Source organism: Mchenga conophoros, linkage group LG18 (genome assembly GCF_057382185.1).
Source record: "Mchenga conophoros isolate Kocher_MC1m ecotype Shallow Benthic linkage group LG18, M_conophoros_male_GT1.1, whole genome shotgun sequence".
Taxonomy (NCBI): Eukaryota; Metazoa; Chordata; class Actinopteri; order Cichliformes; family Cichlidae; genus Mchenga; species Mchenga conophoros.
Window position 1 is genome coordinate 33,453,339 of NC_140543.1, and position 21,344 is coordinate 33,474,682.

At 40.0% G+C, this 21,344-nt stretch overlaps 1 protein-coding gene across 9 annotated transcripts in view; it reads left to right on the forward strand.

Moving 5' to 3' along the window:
* Positions 1-16,094: 16,094 nt before the first annotated feature.
* The window catches only part of astn1 (astrotactin 1), a 480,480-nt gene continuing 475,230 nt past the window's right edge, over positions 16,095-21,344 (forward strand). For all 9 annotated transcript variants that reach the window (XM_085253594.1, XM_085253595.1, XM_085253598.1 and 6 more), the window contains exon 1: positions 16,095-16,462. In XM_085253594.1, coding sequence (XP_085109720.1) covers positions 16,156-16,462 — 307 coding nt within the window. In that variant the 5' untranslated portion in view covers positions 16,095-16,155. The remainder of the gene's footprint in view (positions 16,463-21,344) is intronic.

The window sequence follows — 21,344 nt, forward strand, 5'->3', positions numbered from 1 at the left end:
ATGAAAAGCCCAATGTAGCTCCAAGATCAGTATTGTATACTACCACATGCATACATGCATATTCACCCACTCATACAAATCCATGAATTCAGGTGTTCCAATCACTTTCATGGCCACAGGTGTATAAAATCTGCATAGAGGTATGCAGACTGCTTCTACAATCATTTCTGATAGAATGGGTTGCTCTCAGGAGCTCAGTGAATTCCAGTGTGGTATCGTCACAGGATGCCACCTGTGCAACACGTCCAGTAACTACTAAATATTCCACAGTCACTTTTTAGTAGTATTATAACAAAGTGGAAGCAATTGGGAAAAACTGCAACTTAATCACAAAATGGTAGGCCATGTAAAATCATAGAGCATGGTCAGTGGATGTTGAGGCACACAGTGCGCTGAGGTCGCCAACTTTCTGTAGAGTCAATCACTGCAGAACTCCAAACTTCATGTGCCTTCAGATTAACTCACCGACAGTGCATGGAGAGCTTCATGGAATGGGTCACCATGGCAAAGCAGCTGCATCCAAGCCTTAGATCACCACATGCATGGCAAAGTGTTGGCTGCAGCGATGTAAAGCATGTCACTACAGAACTCTAGATCAGGGGAGGCTTGTTCTCTGGAGTGGCAAATGATGCTCCTCCACCTGGCAATCTGATGGATGAGGCTCGCTTTGGTTCTTGCCAGGAGAACGGTACTTGTCTAAGACAACTGTTCCAAGTGTAAAGTTTGGTGGGGTTTTTCAGGAGTTGGGCACATCTCCTTAGTTCCAGTGGAAGGAACGTAATACATCAGCATTCCAGGACATTTCCTGTTCCAACATGACCGTGCACCAGTGCACAAAACAAGGTCCATAAAGTCACGGATGAGCAGGTTTAATGGGGAAGAACCTGACTGGCCTACACATAGTCCTGCCCTCAACTGGACAAGTGAATACTTTTGGCACATTTTTTTGCAAAAAGTGTGTGAAAATAGCACATTGTTATTTTTTATGCCAATTTACATGTTTTGATAGCTTTTGAAAAGATTTTCAAAAGCGAGAATTTTTTGTTTTTATGACAGCTGCTCTAATAAATGTATTAAGCACTGTAGTTTCAGGCACTAATGTGGATATGGAAAAATCATGTAGGCCCTTGCAGACACTCATGTGAACTGGGTTTTTGTGAAGGGGTGGAAAAATTGTTCCGATGATCCGTCACATAGTAACATTGTTTCAATCAGTGACTTTGAAGTTGTTCCTTTTTTGTGTGTTTCAAGTCCCTATCATTCAGATCAATTCATAACAGAATGATAAAGTAAAATCTCTGGACACACATTTCTCTGATAGAACTCATTTCCATTAGTATTATTTGGTTTACCTGTCAGTCTGTTGAAAAAGCAGGTAGTTTGTATCTGTAGGTTTTATTTTTTTCAGCAGGCATAGAATGCTATTAATATTGCTGTTTCTCCTCCTCCCAGCACATGTCTTCATCAAAGACTGGTTCCTCTGGGATAACCACCATTATAGAAGCTGGTAGCATCGCTCTACTTGCCCCCCCACCAAGGATGCATAAGTTAGGATGACAGGAGGCCCCTAGAGGTGATCCAGACTGCTTGTCAGAGGAGCTGAGGGTCTAAATTTAGCTGTGAAAGGAAACCTGAACACTTGACAACAAGTTTACGGGCCTTGGCAGATGCCTTAGATAAATTGGAGCCTTGCTGTCCTTCTTATTGCTTCTCTGGTTCTGGATTCTGAGTTTGGTGTGGCGTGAAATAGCTTGTGACAAACCTCTGACAAAGAAGAACTTCGTACCAAACTTTAGTATGCAGAGTGCTCAGGGTCTTTTCCTGTTTTGTCATGAGCTCACATCAGCTTCATTAATCTATCTAACAGCTTTGTTTACCATGCTTATGGCATTCTTCACAGTTTTGTCACCCTAATGATAAATGTATTTAAGGTATCCCATATGGAATGGTATGGAATAAACCTTTTTAAGTGACCTTTTCTGGTCCCACCCAAATGTTTTCTGCAAAGGCCAAATGGTATTACCTGAACTTAGGGATCCAGTGGATATATTTTTGTTGCTGTTGAATGGAGCCCATTGTTTCTTAGCTGGCACTATATTGGTATGATTGTAACCTTTGTATACCCTTTGTTTGAGGGAGCAGAATGATTGGAGGAGTAAAAGGTAATGAAGTAGTTTACATTTCTTATTTTTCTTACTTCTGATTTTAAATGATGTGATGGTTTAAAGGTATGCTAGCTTCTTAATGTGTGCATGCAACAAACCTAAACCAAACTAAATATACACTGTAAAAAAAACAAACTGTAATATAAAAGTATTTTACTGTGTATTTTACAGTTTTGTACTGTTCTTCTAGAATATCATTAAATTCACATGAATAGACTGATTTTACATTTCAAATGTAAATTAACGTAAAATTACTGTAAATGTAATAAAACAATTTTCTTGTTTTTTAAATGTATTTGTCTGTACATATGCATATTTAGATTGTTAAAATACATTCACAAATGTGTCATAATTCCACAAATATTTGTCCATTATTTAAAAGATTGAACTGTGGTAAAAAAAATCTATGGACTGTAGCTACAAATCGACAATGATTGTTTTGCAGTTGTCATAGCCTCCAACATCCACCGATGCCAGTTACGTTACTTTCTACTGGAAAGAAATGTTCTATGCGTGTCAGGGCTGAGCGCGTTCCACTATTTCAGTTGCTGAGATTTACTTTCATACTTTGGGCACATTTAGTTTTGTAGTTTCTATTGTTTTTCAGGTTGAATGACATATCTTGGTAATCTCTTTTTAGAAGCAACGTTTTATTCTTCTGTTTTAAAAATTGTAATTTCAATTTTATTTTGCTAAATGGTTGCCATGCATCCATTTGTTTCGTATTGTTAACTGTCTGATTGCCTTCAAACTCTCCAGCCTTTCACACATTTCCATGTTCCATGATCTCATTTTTTCCACCATATATTTTTGTAAACATCCTGCTTTCATATAGTTTTTCTTGTGTTTGACTTGTTGTGTCTGATTGCTGGATTTGTTCTTTTCCCTTTTTAAAATTTTATAGATTTTTCTAAGCTGACTGCCAACCTGTCAGTGACCTGTCAGTGTCAGTCTGTGCAGTGAAGATTTGGATTTTTGACTTCCTGTGTTTACAATGTTATATCCATCTAAAGGTAGCATATTTCTCTTAGATCCAAAGAGCAGTTGTTTTTATGTTCAGTTAAAACAATGCTTGCACTTAAAATCAAAGAGTTTTAAAGAGATTTATAAAGCAAGCCCTTTTGCAGTGCAGGCATATGCAGTCCTACACTTAAAGAGAGGTCAATTTGCTGCAATCTTTACTTAATTCTACAGTACATGAGTTCAGGCTTGATATAGCCAGACAAAATTACAAGTGATTGAGCATCCACTATCCTGTAGTATCAGTGGTTCACCTTTCAAACTCAACTTCACTAGACTCATTCAATGCAAAGTGATGTTGTTATAATAAAGAAATCGTGATGGTAGAGGCTTTGCTGTAACACTGGAACAAGATCAGCAGCAGCGGCGGTGCAGAGGTTGCAAGTGCTTTTATGCATGAACAGTTCAAGAGTGTCATTGATAAGAAAAGCTCTCCAAATATTTCCCTAGCCAGGGGTTTACACAGTATCTATTCCTTATGGTAATTCAGTCAACCAGTCCACGGTTGCCATGGCAATTGCTCACTCTGCAGGTATTTTGTTGGTTAGAAAAGATGAGCTTAGGACTTATAGTGCATGAATAAAAGGGGAAAGATATATACAAAATACAAAGTAATAAACAACGACGTGAAAGGTGAATATTTCAGATGGTAAATTATAAACAGGAGGTAAGTTTATTAATGAACATCTACCAACAAAATGCATTCTAAGTCTGTTAGTACTTTTGTACTTTTTGTACTTTTGCACAAATGTCCATTTAGTCCACAACAAACAGCCTTAGTATGAACCAGATCGAGGACTATGTTTCTCATGAAATCAACTCCTCTGATTCTGTGGCTTTGCAAAACTGCAGAGAGCAGCAATAACATGCGCATCTGCAGTGTCACACTTCATTCTAATTGTGAAAGATCTGCTGACTGAAGCCTATTTCAGAAAGCTTTGGTTTAATCAAAGAAAGCACTTTTATTTTGGTTTATTTACAGAATAGCTAACTCTGCTTTTAACACGAAGGAATGAACATAAAAGGAAGAGCAGTGATGTAGCAGTGGTTGAAAATGTTGCTCACCCTCGTCAGCCTGTGCTGTCCTGGAGTAGCACAGTAAGTGATGTGTTCCAGACGTTGCTTGCTTTATGTCTGTCTGCTGATAGGATGGCGCCGTGTTAGAAATGGCTTCTTCTTATTTACAAAAAAGGAATAAAAGAAAGTGTTTTTGTTAGAGTCATGTATAAATCAATTGGCCAGAAATGGGCTCCACTGCAGTCGTAACAAATGAGTGAATGAACAATGCCACAGCACTTGAACCAGCTCACCTAAACATCATGTAGCAGGTTATTAATGCAAATTATGACAAGGAGTCAATCTATCCATTGAAAATACCCTGGCTACTCTCATTCCCAGGCAGTAAAATAATGCAGTTTTGACAAAGCCACTGGTGATGCTCAATGATGCTCCTTTGGGGGTCGTGCATGCCACACTGTCTGGCATTAATGAGACAACTTTTCAGTGCAAAGGGTCACTGGTTTGTATTTAAACCTTAACAACATTTTCCTTTTCCTAACGTTTCCGTAAACCTCACCAGTGAACAGTGAATACTCCAACCTTCCCGTGGCCCACTAGAGTGAAGATGGAATCGTAAAGTGACTGAATGAATTTTTTTTTTGCTTTTGGTGCAACAACCTCAACCTGGCAATGTATTTGCACAGGTTGCCTGTTAAGAGGCAATCGGTCGCTAAGCCATACAAGTCTGAGTGCTTTGCAAAATAATTGTTTTCCGATCTATAAACGCAGGAGATTGCCAACACATTGCAGTCGGTTTGATTTAGTCTGCACCAATGAGCAAACTCATTTTCAACATGTCTCTTTGCAATAGGGGACTTGACTCAGCTGGTTGTATTCTGGTTATATTCCTGTATACCTGTATACCTTAAAAGCAGGGTTGCCATCTGTGAGTTTCTGGTTGAAATGTGAATGTAAGTAGTTCATGTGAATTTCTGTTTAATGTGAGATTCTGTGGCTGTAGACAGATATCTAATTTCCACCAATTTATCACAGTTAATGACCATATTATCACAAACAGATTGCAATTTAACCCCATTCAGTCACAAACTGATAGCAGATGGATAGCACACTGACTCTGTCTTCAGCACTGGGGTTTGGTACTCAAAGAAGTATTGCATTACACATTAGTGGTTACTTTTTTTGAATGTAATGCAGTATGTTACTTGGTTACTCACTCATTAAATTAGCACAGCTGTTGTAGAAACATGTACAGACTGATGGAGGCTACAATGTTGCAAGCCTGACTCCCCATCACTGTCTGTTACCTTCTGAAGTTCAGGCTCTGGCCCATGGGCTGGGGTTGCGATACTATCATCTAGCTTTGTATTATGCTGTCTGTGCAGATGTTTGCAAAGTGCCAAAGTTGTGTTAGCAGTGTAATACGCCTGTTTCTGTCATGGATGTGGTTTGTATTTGTATTTGCAATAAAGAAAAGATTAATATCCATATGTCCATTCCTGAAAAGCTGTAGACCGCTTCACTATTTTCCTCCTCACCCTAAAATCAGCTGGATGTAAAAAGTTCTGGAAGAAAAATGTTGTTTGGGATAATTGCCTCACCCAAGACGGTTAAATTTTTGCATCATTTGTCACTTGTTCTGTCTGTAAACATGATAGCTCAAAATGTGTTGAATGAATATTGATAAAATCTTAACAACCTATTAAAATATGGATTACATTCGCCAAGGTCTCCAATGTCAACTTAATAATTTATCGGCAGGACATTGACACAAAAGAATCCTTAAAACACAAACTGCAGTATGAATCTGTGTGGTATGTATACTGAGATATAAAGACATATAAAGATTTAAAATACTCTGACACATTTAACCTCTGACCAAAGTGAAAATGATGCCATATAGAGCTATTGAAACTTATGTTTGTATTGACAACATATAGGCATATAGGGAACATTGCATACAGGGATTCTAATTATTTTGGACTTTGGATCTCTTCAAGTAAATTATGGTCAACATTTCATAGAATGTCGTATCTTTAAAACTGTGCTTAATATTCTGCTGCCTTTGGTTGTACTGGCAACATTTGGGGAACGATACTTGTATATGGGGATTTTACATATCACATTATAGTTTGCATCCAAATATCATGTCTAATATGATCTCTGATCTCACTTTTACATTTCACATCTGCCTTTCCTTCAAGCTGCCCCCAGATTGTGCTATATCTTTAAAGAAAGTGTTGTCAAAAGAAAGAGAATGAGCTGCCTAGTTAGTTAGAAATATACTCTAGTTAATGTTATATACTGAGCTCACGTTTTTCATGTCCAGTTATACATAAATCAATACCTTTTATCCATTAGCTACTCTGACACGATGTTTGTGTCATCAGCGTAAACAATCTTTTATCCTACTCTTATCTGAGTTTCACTGCACTAAAAACTTTTTAATTTAAGTTTAAAAAGAACAAAGGAAACAAAGTGAATCTATAAAAAGTATAATGCTATTTTCTTGAAAGTAAATACTCCTCGGAGGATGAGCTGCCTTGTTGGAGGTTTGCACTCTCTGAGTGCTTCTTGTTGAAACTGTAATGACTGAATTCAGAGTAACACGTAACACGTTCTTATTGAAAATGCGAAGATGTAACTATAGTAGCGTGTAACTTACTGGAAAGTATTACACCCAACTCTGCACCAAGGTTATCTGGAAGGTGGCAGCTGACTGCCAGTGGTCACAGACTTGGTTCACTGCTTATTTTAAGGCAAGAAGATCACAAGTTCACTGGATATGGCTGCAGCAATCTCCAACAACCCTTTTCCCTGCAGCATGTCACAGACATTGCAGGTCTCTGAAAATGGGAAAAATCTCTGAGTCCAGTACTGAATGTCATTAGGTTAAAGACAGCGATTTCAGACAATTTGTTTTGGGGGCATTTTATGGCTTTTCTTTTATGATAGGGACAGAGAAGAGAGAGGGAAAGACATGTGGTAAAGGGTCACAGGTCCGACTCAAACCCGAACCCAGGCCGGTCACACAGAATCTAAGAGTGAATCTGAACTAAGAATAAAATATATCACAGTTTATTGCTGTTTAAATTTTCCCACTCCCCCCCGAAAAATTCCACAAGACATACATGTGTAACATATGAGGCCTCATCTATTTTCCACATGACAGTTTTAGAGTTTTCTGACCTTGGAGTTTGCTGATCTGAGCTGTGTGCTATTTCGGAGCTCAGGGGAAGAGCAACAGCAGCATTTCATGTTTTATCTGGTGCAAATGCTGTTGTTTGAATATTAATTTTGTGAGATTTTTTTTAATGCTTTCACGGTTATAAGTTCCATCGCACAGAATAATTCAGAGAGTTAACAAAATAAAGTCGGTGCCACCAAAAGTGCTTAGAGGAATTAAACTGTACTGTTTAGGCTTAAATTGGAAGAGAGAATCTGGCTTGTAGGACCAGTCATGAGCCAAACCGTGATGTGCTTTAAACGTGACATATGTTAATCAGTTCTAAAACACGGTGTTAACCTCTGCTGGAAGAATGGAACAGGGCTAATACGCTCCTGTCTTTTTGAATTTGTTTTAATAGCAGCTGCACTACAACAAACTGATGGTGTAAAAGTGTTTTATGGCTTTACCCTCAGTGAAATGAATTAATGGACTCAAGGCTTGATTATATGAATGCAAAAACTGACCTTCCCGAGGTCAGTCCAGGCGTCAGAGCAACTGGGCTCTGAAATGCTCCTCAATTGGAGAAGTGTGGCTGGATAACGCTTGTGGCTCTTTTGCCAAAAAAGAGCTCATTGTCCCAAAATACACCCAGATTTCTGGCTGCTGGCGTGATTCGTAGACAGGCAGCCAAGACCCTTCTGCACAGAGGATATGGATATAGACTTTGAATTAGTTGGGATTTGTTTTTATTTAGCCAGGGAAAGTTTCGGTACATTTATTTCTGTCATCTTTGGACACGTTAAATGAAATCCCACACCATCTGCCTCCGGCTGCAGATTGGAGGTGTGCTGATTAGGTGATACAAGGTAATTATATGCTGTAAATTCCTGGAGAAGCCCATTTGTATTTATTAAGTAGCTATTGTTGTGTTACTGTTTTTGACACAGTTGTTTCAGAGAGCCGAGCATGCTGACATGCCTGGCACTTTCATGCAAGAGATGACTGTGAGATGATGGGTTATATGTGCACAGACCTCTGCCGAGGACAGCAAGTACATAAACATGGGCAGGTGCCCAGATATATAAAAACAGCATCAGGCAACCTACGATTTTCAGCTTTTACAGTTTATCCAGTAGTGGTTAAAAGGCTCTTCATGATCCAGCCCAGTTTGTCTGAAGTGGCACATTTACATCATACACTGAGGATTTGAAGAGGCTGTAACTGTAACTGCTGCGGCATGATTTGAGCCAGTTTGTCAGAGATCCAGCAGCCTGACGACAAAGGCCTTTTCTAGGCGATAATCAACTTTGCAGCCCACGCAGAGGCTGAGGGGCGAGCAAGCTGAAAAGATGAATCTGTTTGCTCCTGATCACAGAACAAGCTATACAGTGGGCCAAAGCCTTGCTAGTTTGGCAACGGGAAGAGTCTCAAGATTAAACAGTGAGATCTTTCTCTTGATCAGGCCCCCGGTCTGTCCTCCCCGCCATCCCTGCACCTGCTAGTCTCAGCCCCTGATGTATGTGCTCGCTGCTTCCCTTCCCACTCTCGCTCTCTCTTTCTCCCTCTCAACTTTCACTGACTGTCTTTCTTCTTCCCCCGGTCTTCCTCCACCCTCCATCTTTTTCCTTGCTTTTGATTATCGACTGCGACCCAGAACTCATGCGAGCAAATCTATCGGAATTTCATCTCTGCCTGGCTTGCAATCACTTTCACTTGCACACTCGCACATACATAGGTTCTATGGTGTCCCACTCACTATCTGCACAGACACACACACACATTTGCACAAACCTATTTTGTTATTCTTTCCCTCGACACTTTAATCACAAATGCTGGGACTGTACATAATCCAGACTAGACTCAAGCTGCTCACTCATTTCCTCTGTTTATCACTCTGTGATAAATGAGAAAGACGTTTTTCCAATTCCACAGCGAGAGATGACGTTACAATCTTCGGGACTGAATTAAAGAAGTTTTTTGGTGAGTTGCTTGGCGTAGCTTCATGACTAAATGGATGCTAAATGTCTCTAAAGTAACAGGAGAGAAACAGAATGCTCTTTTATGGATTCCTGTGGGGAAACTCTCTGCACTTCAAACAGAAAGATCAGAAGTCCATGTTAAGGTGCAGAACAGTGCAGGTTAACAACAACAACAACAACAATCTTTATTTATAGAGCACATTTAAAAGCCTTGGGCATACCAAAGTGCTTTACATAAAACAATAAAAGGTTCAAACATTGATAACGGATAAATAAAAAATAACGAGTTATGTTCATAGATAAAAGCTACCAATAAGAATGACTACAGCACATGGGTAATAGCAAGATAAAAGCTGTACCACCATAATAAAAGACACCAATAGAAAGATAGGAGGGAAATTAATACAAGAGGTCAATAGGTCACAGCAACCAAACAAACAAACAAATAAACCAGCAATTAAAAGGTGGAGAAGGCAAGTTTAAAAAGATATGTTTTAAGCTGTGATTTAAAAGAATGAATAGAATCAGATGCCCGGATGCCAATCGGGAGATTGTTCCACAGCACAGGTGCAACAAGAGCAAACGATCGATCACCTCTAGTCTTAAGTCGAGATCTGGGCTGAGCCAGCAGTAACTGTGACGATGACCTTAAAGCCCTAGCAGGAGCATAAGGGTTTAAAAGGTCCTTAAGGTAGCTGGGTGCAGTGTTGTTAGTAATTTTAAAAGTAAACAACAAAATTTTAAATTGAATACGATATTTGACAGGCAACCAGTGCAGATCGGCAAGGACAGGAGTAATGTGGGCAAACTTGCTGGTTTTAGTTAGAATGCGAGCTGCAGCATTCTGAACTGTCTGTAATGCGAGCTGCAGCATTCTGAACTGTCTGTAATCTCTGTAAAAGGGAAGAGTGGAGACCACAATAAAGTGAATTACAATAGTCTAGCCTCGACGTTACAAAGGCGTGGATGAGCTTTTCGAGATCTTTATGCGGGATATAGCGCCTAGCCTTAGAGATAAGACGAAGCTGGTAAAAACTAGATCTGACAACAGCAGACACTTGTTTGTCAAGTGAAAAGGAGCTGTCAAATAAGACACCCAGATTCCTGACAGTATCAGAGAGAGAACAACTAAGAAAACCAAAGGCATCCCGGAGTTTGGCACGAAGGGCATTACTACCAAAAATCATAATCTCGGTTTTCTTCTCATTAAGGATAAGAGAATTCGACAACAACCACTTCTTGGCCTCAGACATGCATTCTCGGAGGCTATTCAGAGACAGAGCAAGATCGTCGTTTAGCTCAAAATAGAGCTGGATATCATCTGCATAATAGTGATAAGCAATATGGTATTTCTCAAAGATGGCACTTAAAGGAAGCAAGTATAATGAGAAAAGGGTAGGGCCCAGCACAGATCCCTGGGGGACACCACAGCAAACAGGTACAGCCGAGGAAGAGGATGTAGCCAGATGTACCGTAGAGAGCCGATTGGAGAGATAGGATTTAAACCAATCCAGGGCAGCGCCCTTGATGCCTACAGTGTGCTCAAGTCTCGCTAATAAGATATTATGGTCAACCATGTCAAATGCCGATGATAGATCCAAAAGCACTAAGACTGAGGGGCGTCCATTGTCAGCCATTAGTAGGAGATCATTGAAAACACGAAGCAATGCTGATTCTGTGCTGTGATGTTGTTTGAAGGCCGATTGAAATTTATCATTTATATTATTCTCATCAAGGTAGGTCTGCAGTTGGAGCAGAACCACCTTCTCAAGTATTTTAGCCAGAAAGGGAAGCTTAGAAATTGGCCTAAAATTGGCAAAATCACTAAGCTCAAGGTTCCTTTTTTTTTAGAACAGGTTGGATTATGGCATGCTTGAGAGCTGAAGGTACATAGCCAGAAAGCAAGGAGAAGTTCAATATGGACAATAAACAAGGTCCAATTACACTGAAACAATCCTTAACAATACGGGATGGGAGAGCATCATGTACACAGTTAGTATTGTTCAGTTTATCAATTAGACGCTTCAGAGTGGAGAGAGAAACGGGTTCAAATTGATAAAAAGTGGCCGAACAATCAGGAGTAGACATACAATCAGTCACCAGAGGAAGAGTAGATCTAAGGGATAAAACTTTATCTAAAAAATAGTTTGAGAATTTTCCACAAAGACCCGGGGAAGACAGCAGTGGCATAGAGGGACGGGGGTTCACCACAGAGTTAAAAATTTTAAATAGAATTCGTGGATTATCACCACGAACAATTAACAATCAAGGACGCCGCTGAAGGGTGGATGTTTGGCGACACTGCTTTAGCCTCTGGTTGAAGGGCATTTTTTTCTGAAAGCAAAGCTCTTTCAGGATGTTAAAAATAAACAAAGGGAGGCAATTTTCTATTTTCTTGCTGGCTCGGAATTCTGTGGAAATCCCAAAATTGTGTTACCACTTTTCCCGAGTCTTTCTCATAACATCCTGTGCCAATCCAAGCTCATTTGCTTCAATTGGAGACAGAATAGGAGGATTTTGTGCCAATGTCATCAAAGATTTATGTTTTCTCTCCAAATAAGAAGGTTTCAGAGGGGCAGAGAAAGGGTTTCTGCAACTAAAACACTTGGTGGAGGGTAAATAAAGACCATCCCAATGGCTAACAATCCTGCATGTGTTAATGGAGATCCAACAGAATTTTACACAACTGTTCTTATATGTCTTTTAATTGATTTTGTCAATATTTTGAATTCAGTAAGTTAAAAAAAAAAGGAAAAGAGGGGGAAAAGGTGTATTTAATAGGTAGAAAACATAGCTTGCAATTTTTGGTGAGTCAAGTAACAAAATTGTTTGTTTGTGTGTTTAGGAGCAAAGTAACCTGTCGTAAAATGTATAATTACAATCATTTTCCTTTGGTGATGAATCTGATGGAAAGACACGTTTTGGCCAACAGCTCAGGTTTGTTACAGATCTGCAGAGTAAAACATTTGATATTGGAGCTAACACGGTTGATCATCCTTGATATTTCATTTCATGTTATTAGCGTCGGACTGGACACCTACACACAACAGATTAATGTAGCAGTCTAAATTAAATCTATCGATTAGCCATATGATCGAATCCACCACCAAACCATCCTACAGTTTCACACATGAATGTCACATATAGTACACGTTAGTGCAGCACTTCATAAATTTACTTCATACTTCATTGCACATAGGTGTATGTTTTAAAAAGCAATACATGTAAATGTGCATTTTCAGATTTGTTCATCGTTCATTTTTGTAGGATGTGCATGTGATTTTTTTTGTTGTTGGTTTGTGGATTTAATTCTTAAAACACTTGCATTTTTAAGAAGATATATTAAAATATATTTGTTGAAGACTCTTTATTGATTGTGGATTTGGTGGTTTACAGATCATTTGCAGCAGCAGGACAGTGAATCCACGATTGCTTCAACATAAACGACAAAATATCATGTAACAAATCCAGTAAAACAGTCTGGTTTTAATGACTAAAATCTGTCTTTTTGTGTGATTTCTTGATTTTATTTATTTTTATTTTACAGAACAGGAAAAATAATTACTTGAATGCTGACACAGTGTATACTTTCCAAACGATTGTTTTAAAAGTTTCATTTGACCCTTAAGGAAATGTACTAGAAAAGTTTCACTCTGCACTCAAGTGCACACATATCCAGAAGTGAAACCTTCACATAAAATTCAATATTGTTTGAATACTGATGGATTTTCTTTAACAGTGTCTTGAGAAACCATGAGCCCACGATCAATAATTAATGCACATTTATGCGATTTAGTCCAGTTATTCTCCTCAATCTCTGCTAACCTTTTAATATTTCACTGCGGGTGGCCGAGGCCAATCTACTTCCCCGCTTTTTATTTTTAGCTTCGATCCCAAATATTGCCCTATTTTGGATTTTCAGACTGTTTCTGATGAGGACAGGAAGAGACAGAGAGAACTGACACTTCACTGGAGACCACAGAGCTGCTTAAATATTAAATGGATGGACAGTGGTGACACAGAAAACGCAATCTTCTTTTCCTACGGGCTTTATATCCAAATCCCAGTGGCAATTGTCTGGTCAACAAAACAGTCAAGGGATTTAGAGTCGGAAAGCCCCTCTGGAAATTTTAGTCTGAGTGCAACTGGAGTATTCCTGTGTATTATTTGTTGTTAATTTCTTTGTGAAAATAAAATTCTAAATAGCTGAAACTCTAATACCCATACAAGCACCTTTGATGTTATCACTAACTGGAAAGTAGCTATCTTTAAGTGAAGTCTATAATAATAATGTTTTCATTACTATTATAGGTTTGATTGTACATAGGCTTTATTAGGATAATGCAATCAGTGTCTGTCTCTCTGTGTTAGCCCTGTGATAGACTGGTTGACCAGTCCAAGCTGTACCCCATGTGTCAGTAATGGCTTACTTGGAAAAATAGAATGAACGACAGTAACTGCAATGCATTTCAGCATCTAAAGTGAACCCAAAATTTAAGGAAGGTGTATTTGTTGTTGACTTCAAAAGAAAACGGAAGCCAACTGAAACAGCAGCTTGGGAAGCGTTCGTGCAGGATGTCCACAATTTTCTGGGCAATCACAGAGGATTATGCTGAGCTTGTAGATAATGTGCTGAAAGCGTATCAGTTAATGGGCACCAGAATGTCACTGAAGATGCACTTTTTACATTCTCACCTCGACTTTTATCCCCATTGAACCTTATCGATGTCAGCGACCAGCATGAGGAAAGATTTCATCAAGATATAATAGTGATGGAAAAGAGATATCAGGGAAAATGTAATCCGAGCATGATGGCTGACTACTCTTTGCTCTTGCAAAGAGAGACGGATGTGCAGCATGAACGCAAAAGCAAGGGCCTCAAACATTTTAGAGCATGCTTGTTTTATTTTGAGCTAAATTGACAGCAATATACTGTGGTATGTTTTCAGAATAACAAACATATAACAAACATATTGGTAGGAAATAGTTCCAGACATTGTGTTGGTATATTTACACTGATGTTCAAACGTATCAAATCGTCAGTGACATGTATCTCAGAAACCTTAACGAGTAGCTCAAATTGGATTTCGTATCAGAAATCAGTGCAACAACTTAGAGCTAAAGAGCTACTCTGAGGTTCCCAGTAGCAAACAAAACCTCTTTTGTTTTGTAGACCAGAATTATTTTAAGTTTCTTACAGTGCCCATTCGCTGCGTTTCCATTAGGCCTTATTGCAGTGATGCCTAGCTTCTCTTTTTGTGGTGCACCTGCAAGTACTGAAGAGAACAGTGTACCCTGTCGCCCACATTAGTAGGGTCCAATGTGGTTCAGAGCCATTTTTATTTTTATGCACTGCCTCTGTTCATCTACATAAATCTGAAAATACATATCACATCATGAAAATAGCCGCTGTTGCCATGTCTTACATCCCTGACGGTGGTCTAAAACTGTCATCACAAAAGACCTAACTGGTTTGCTCTAACTTGTTCTTACAAGTGGCCAAATATGGAGAACAATGAGGACCTAATTCTGTACTGACTGATTATGTTTTATTTCACCATTTTATGAACAGAAACATGAGTTTTTTCCCTCCTCGTTCACAAAAGTGGCAGAACAGTGATGTACCAGGAAGCAAAAGAAATGGATAATGAGAATTTCACAGAATTTTAACGTGTGTAAAACGGGCGGGGGGGGGGGGGGGGGGGGGGGGGGGGGGATGCGTCAGTTAAAAGTGTGTCATTTACAAAAACTGAAATCAAACTGAATAGCTGTATTTTCTCATTTCAGCCATTTATACACCACTAACTGTGGACATGCACATTAAAGGTTCCTGCCAGGTCTTGAACTAATAGATGTTAAGCATATTAAACCTGACAGAGTATTGAAAACAATTCCATTTTATTTATTTATTTTTAAAACATGCACAATTATCATGAAAATTCAGTGCTGACCTTTATAACACCAGTATTCAGGGTTCTATGTAACCTCACCAGACATAGCAGAACATAATGTAATGGTGCCAAATGCAGTCTTATTTCAGTGTACTCTTAAAATTGTATATATTATGTCACACTTCCTCAAAATGCCCTGTTTAAAAATTAGCAATAATGAAAAAACTTGTATATTTGTATACACTCAAAACACTTTTTTCTCTCTCTTGTTATCTCTGTGGCACTTCGTTACTCACTACTGGTTGCCAACATTTACAACATATAGTTTAATTTTATTTGTAAGGTTCCTAAAATTTGGTGAGAGATTTTTCACTAAAGTGTACTTCATATCTGGGCCACTGCAGACACCGACACTCGCTCCTAACAGTCATCTGCACCATCAATTAGGCAATTATGCATGTACACTGAGGTCAGGCAAGCTTCTAAGGATTCTCTGTGGTGTCCTTGGAGATTATGTGCAAGTTTCTATGACAGGGCAAGCAGACAATTAAATTACAAATTATGTTTCTTTTACTGATGGGACCCTCGGGGCACCCTGGGTGGTTTGCTGTTAGTAATCTTTGCATAGCCATTACAGCCATTTGGACAGTTTGTCGATCAATTACAACAAAGGGGGTCAACAGCATTAAAACACTGCTACATTATCAGTGTTCAGCGGGAGTAGCACATGTACAACAAAATCCTGTGATTGATCATATGCGAGAAAGAAGAGGCGCTTGTTTCCCACACTGTGAGAGCCCGCCGGTGTAGCACGCCCCCCATTCACTCTCTCTGGCGCTCTGTCGTCCGCCGGGTTGAGCGACTGAAGCTGCCTGGGAGAGAAACAGCGAGGAGGGGAGAGGAAACGGAGCGATATGGCGAGCATCAACATGGGGCCGAGACCGCTGCTGCTGCTGGAGCTGGCGTGGGCTCTCCTGGCCCTCCAAGCGGTTTACGTCCGATGTCTTAACGGCGATGAGGACCAGAGCCAGGACACCGAGTGCAAGATGAAGAGCGTCACCGTGTCGGCGCTGCCGTTTTTAAGAGAAAACGACCTGAGCATCATGCACAGTCCCTCGGCCTCTGAGCCCAAGCTTCTGTTCTCTGTTAGAAACGATTTTCCCGGGGACGTGGTGGTGGTGGACGACCTGGAAAACACAGAGCTCCCCTTTTTCGTCTTAGGTGAGTTTTTCTTTTTCCAACACGCTGCTGTGTGGTGTCATTAGCCGCCAATTAAGCGGATAAAACCCCGCTCGCTCTTTATTACTACACCGGAGCAGCTGTTTATTAGCTAGCGCCTGGCTACATACCATGGCTCCACTGGTTTGGGAAAATGTTATAGGCAGCATAGCAGCCCAAATATGTAGCTAATACGATTAGATCCGTTTTACGGGTCATAATTAGTCCGCCAGTGGTTGATAATTAGTCTGTTATTGATAGCGTAGTGAATCAACACTTAGCACTTGTTTTTGTATTATATTAGGCCGCACAGCACATGCGCATAAAAATAGAGTTTTGGGTTGTTTTTTTTGTAATAAATAAAAACCATCATTAGAGTTGTTTAGGGAGCATCATTTTAATTTTCTGTATTATTGCTTGTGGGTATTTTACCCAGAGTGTGCACACGTGGTTCGGTTAGCTACATGTGTAGGAAACTGCTTGCTAGTTAAAACACTAGCAACAGCGCAGCCAAACTCCTCTTACACCACACTGTGCTGTACCTTTTAATTTGGTGTCTTTTTTGTAGTTACTTTTTGTTGCCCATTTCTTATGTTGTGTTACAGACAGTAGAATTTACGCCCGTCTTGTGAGTTTTCAAACTTTATTAAATAAGCTTCATCGAGATTTAGGCCAACCCAAGTTCATGTTAACTGGACATTATGCTTTGTTTCAGTAACACTGGGTTAGGCAGAGAGCGGCAAAGTTTGCAGTGAAGTTTGCTGGCCGCTGTCCATGGTGCTGAATCTCAGCGCTTCTTTACAGCGTCTGTTGCTGCGGCTGCCGGGGGCCAGCATATCCCCCCCGCTGCATATTCAGGGGCTCCGTGTGAGCTGCAGCGTCACATTTGCACAGCGTTTTAGGTCCGCTCTGTTTCTGTTTGGTGAGGGTTTAAGTGTTGTTACTGGAGTCTCAACTGGTTTTGATGTGTCCCAAGTCAGAGAGCAACAGGAAACAGTGAGACAACAGTGTTGTGACTGTTGGATCAGTGGAGCTTTTTCTTGCCTGTGACACACTGATATGAGGTGTGAGCTTAAAATCGCAGTCTCACTCTATTTTATCTACGAAAAAATTGCAACAAAACGTATATAGGACAACATGTATTTAAATACTTCTTGAGATACTAGTAGTAATGCTTCAAGAACCAACGCATAAACTTAGAAAACCATAAAGGGTAAAGGAATGAATATTAATTATAACTTGATTTAACCACATTTAAGCTTGAAATGGATTGGTGGGGAAAAACAAGAAATGGTTTAAAACAAATAAATTACATTTGATCAAAAATATAAAGGTAAAGTAAGTATTTTTTAGATTATGTAATAGAATAGTTATTGTCATAACCATCTTTTTAATGAATCCACTAAAATACATAGGAGCGATTGCTCTTTTGTGGAAGCTGACATGTTGTCTTGCCATCTTTACACAGTGGTCGACTGTTTTTTCTAATCACATTTGGCTATCGATCAGCCACATACTGTACGTAGTACGTGCTATAAGTTACTTTTAGATTAAAGATCACAAGTTGCTCTTTTAAAGTATATGTGACCATTTAACATTTGTACTTGTATATTTTCAATATCTCTGACTCACTATGTCTCCAGATAGCTGACAATGGGCCAGCTAATGTTAGACTCAAGAATCACACTTCCCCTCTGATAAAAAGTTTTATTACATTCAGAGTTTTTAGAGTTTCAGAAGTCAGAGCCACTTGAAAAAAAAAGTTTAGCTAGCACCTGCTAACAGCAGCAAAAACAGCTGCACTTACCAGGAGAAAAGTTCAGGATCTCCTCAAAAACTTACCTCGGTATTGCTGTCATCAGACAGAAGTGAGCCTCACTGACTCATCGACTCATATCAGATTCCTTTCACAAAGTTTTACAGCCTCTTCCAGAGTAAATAGATGACGACTCATACTGACAGCTGAGGTAAACAATGGACTGACAACCTATACTCACTACAGATGAACAACAACCAGAGTTTTTTGTCCTATATTGGCCACCATAGCTGGGATTATACATTTAATTTGGGAGGGGTAAGAAAACAGAATTCAGCCGAATGAAAAATGCTATCTGCTGAAATCTATTGGTGAGAGTTTACACACTGTACCTTAAAGTTTCTTAATTAAATCCTTCATATATATATATATATATATATATATATATATTAGGGGTGCAACAATACACAAAATTCACGGTTCGGTTCGGTTCAATACTTTGGTGTCACGGTTCGATATTTTTTCGATACAAAAAAAAATGTTCATGCCTTTTTAATTTGTCATTTATTAAATTTTCACGGCACATTCCGCACCACATCTCTGTGCGTTCATCATTTGTTTGAAGCCAGCTCACCTCCTGCAACTACTTTTCCGAGAATACACGCTTCTTTTATGGTTCGGACTCCTTCTGACATTTCTTGAGGTGGAGGAACATCACAGTAATTGCTTAAAGGAGCTTCTTCGACATCTTTAAGAGTTCTAAACAAATGTCTGTCCTCGTCCTGAAAATCTTATGTACGCAAACACGCGTTGCAACTTCTTATCTTGTGCCCGTTTTTTATTTTGACAGCGAATGCGCACCTGCGGACCACTTATGTGCAGCCCTGGTTATTTCGCTTGTCATATTGCAGCCACAGAAATTCTTTTGTCCATGAAACCATAAAGCTGCACTTTCTTTTTGCCTTATAGTCTGATTTGTCATAACTTTTCCGTTTTGTGGTAAACTTTTCTTTGGCTGTCACTTCTTCACCCTGACCTGTCTTATTTGGCTCAGCAGAACTAAAATATTGTGGCGAGCTCAGACAAGGAGGAGACGGAGGTGTCGTTTGGTCTTGCTTCCCGTGAGCTAGCCAGGGAGCACAGCCGTTTATTAACATCTGCAGAAGAACACTGCCGCTAGCTAACTGCTCAGCGCGGCAACAGCACAGCACAGCAACAACAACAACAACAACAACACACAGGGCGCCCTCTGACCCCGGAAGGACACACCGTCGCAGCGAGAGGGCGTCACCCGTCACTATGGCAACATAAACAAAACATAACTGTACAAACAGAACCCCGAACAGCCCTGGGGCCTGTTCTTCGTACCGCGCTAAGTGAGTTAGCTGGATGAGATTGTTGACGATTTCGCGTGATCCTGGATCGTTCGGTTCCCCGAAGCCCATCCGGGACTTGCTGTCATAGCAACAGAGCCGTAAGCGTAAACCTGCTCGGGAGCAGGTTTACTTTATGTAAACAGGATTAGATCGCGGCCACGCAGGTATGTCCGCGTCATTCATACGAAAGCAACAGCGATATTCCACCACTGTTTCACCATAAATAAATAACATCAATGTAACTAAAGATAATGCAGCACTTGATCCTTTTATTGATTTCACACAGATACATACAGGTCATTCCCTAAAAAAGGGAAATGTACTATTAACATTCTATTACATGTATGTGATTATTACAGATGTAATTCATATTTCAGAGTAGTAATTGTAAATTACTTCGTGTAATCAAGATGAGAGACCACGGCTATAAAAGCGAAGGTGGATTTGGGAAGTCTGTCGCAGTCATATCCTGTCCGTTTACGCGAGCCACCCATTGCGGAAGGTGCAAGATTGATAAGGAGAGTCCTCAGAATTCAGCGTATATTGCGGGACAGACAGGATCCTTTAGCTCAGCGCGACAGTGTGCTCATAGAGATATCGATTTTCCCGTGAGGGTATTATTCACTTAACCAACTTGTTGACGAGGGGGTGCAGGACCACCACCTGTCTTTTTTTTTGCTCTGCCCTTTTCTTGGTTGCTGTTATGAACAAACAAACAGAGTATTCCAGGGTCTCTTTCCAAGAGACTAAAAGCAATATAAGTGATAAATATTACCATTCTGTAGAATATTCTTATATTTCACTTTTACTTGTTCCCATGTTCTAGTGGGTCCTGTTGTGGCTCTAATGTGAAAGGGGATATAATATAACATATTATAATATAATATAATGTAATATAATATTGGATAATATGGTGTGATATGATAAATCTACCCTACCGCCTACTGGTGTTGGCCAGAGGGGCCGATGGCGCAATATGGCAGCCTGGCTTCTGTCAGTCTGCCCCAGGGCAGCTGTGGCTACAACCGTAGCTGCCTCCACCAGTGTGTGAATGTGAGAGTGAATGAATAGTGGCATTGTAAAGCGCTTTGGGTGCCTTGAAAAGCGCTATATAAATCCACTCCATTATTATTGTTATTATTGAATTACTTACGAGTTTGATTTGTCAGCAACTTTCTGCCAGCCCTCTCTCCTTGCTTTTGCAGCCTTTGCAGTGTTCCCTTGCGTTTTAATTAAACTCTGAAACTCCTGAAATCCCTCACTCAAGAGTTCTTCCTCTGCTGCCGAAAAATACCGAGCGCGCTCCTTCAACATTTTCGCCGACCAATCAAAGGGTTGCCGATCAATGTTTCTACTATCGATGCGTAGCCCCTGTTGGGCCACCCAGTGATCTCACATTACTTCATCCAGCTGTACTAATCGTCAACAACAGGTGTGTTCGGGGAACCGGAATAGCGAGCTCAGAGTTAGCGCGATGATTTGGTCTTGGATGTTTCATTTGATCATGGATGTAGTAAGCGACGTACGAAGCACAGGGCCCTGATCCGCTACAATATATATCCTGCTGCTTTTACACACGCACTCACATAAGCTCAGCGATTCTCTGCGCGATCAACCTCTCACATGTTTAAGCTGCGGGTGATTTCACTTGTCATGTTTGCATAGTAAGCTAACAATTAATAAGACAATGTCAGAGGAATTGGTGCGCAAATTATCATCACTCACCAATCAGTGCTGTCGCTCTCTATACACA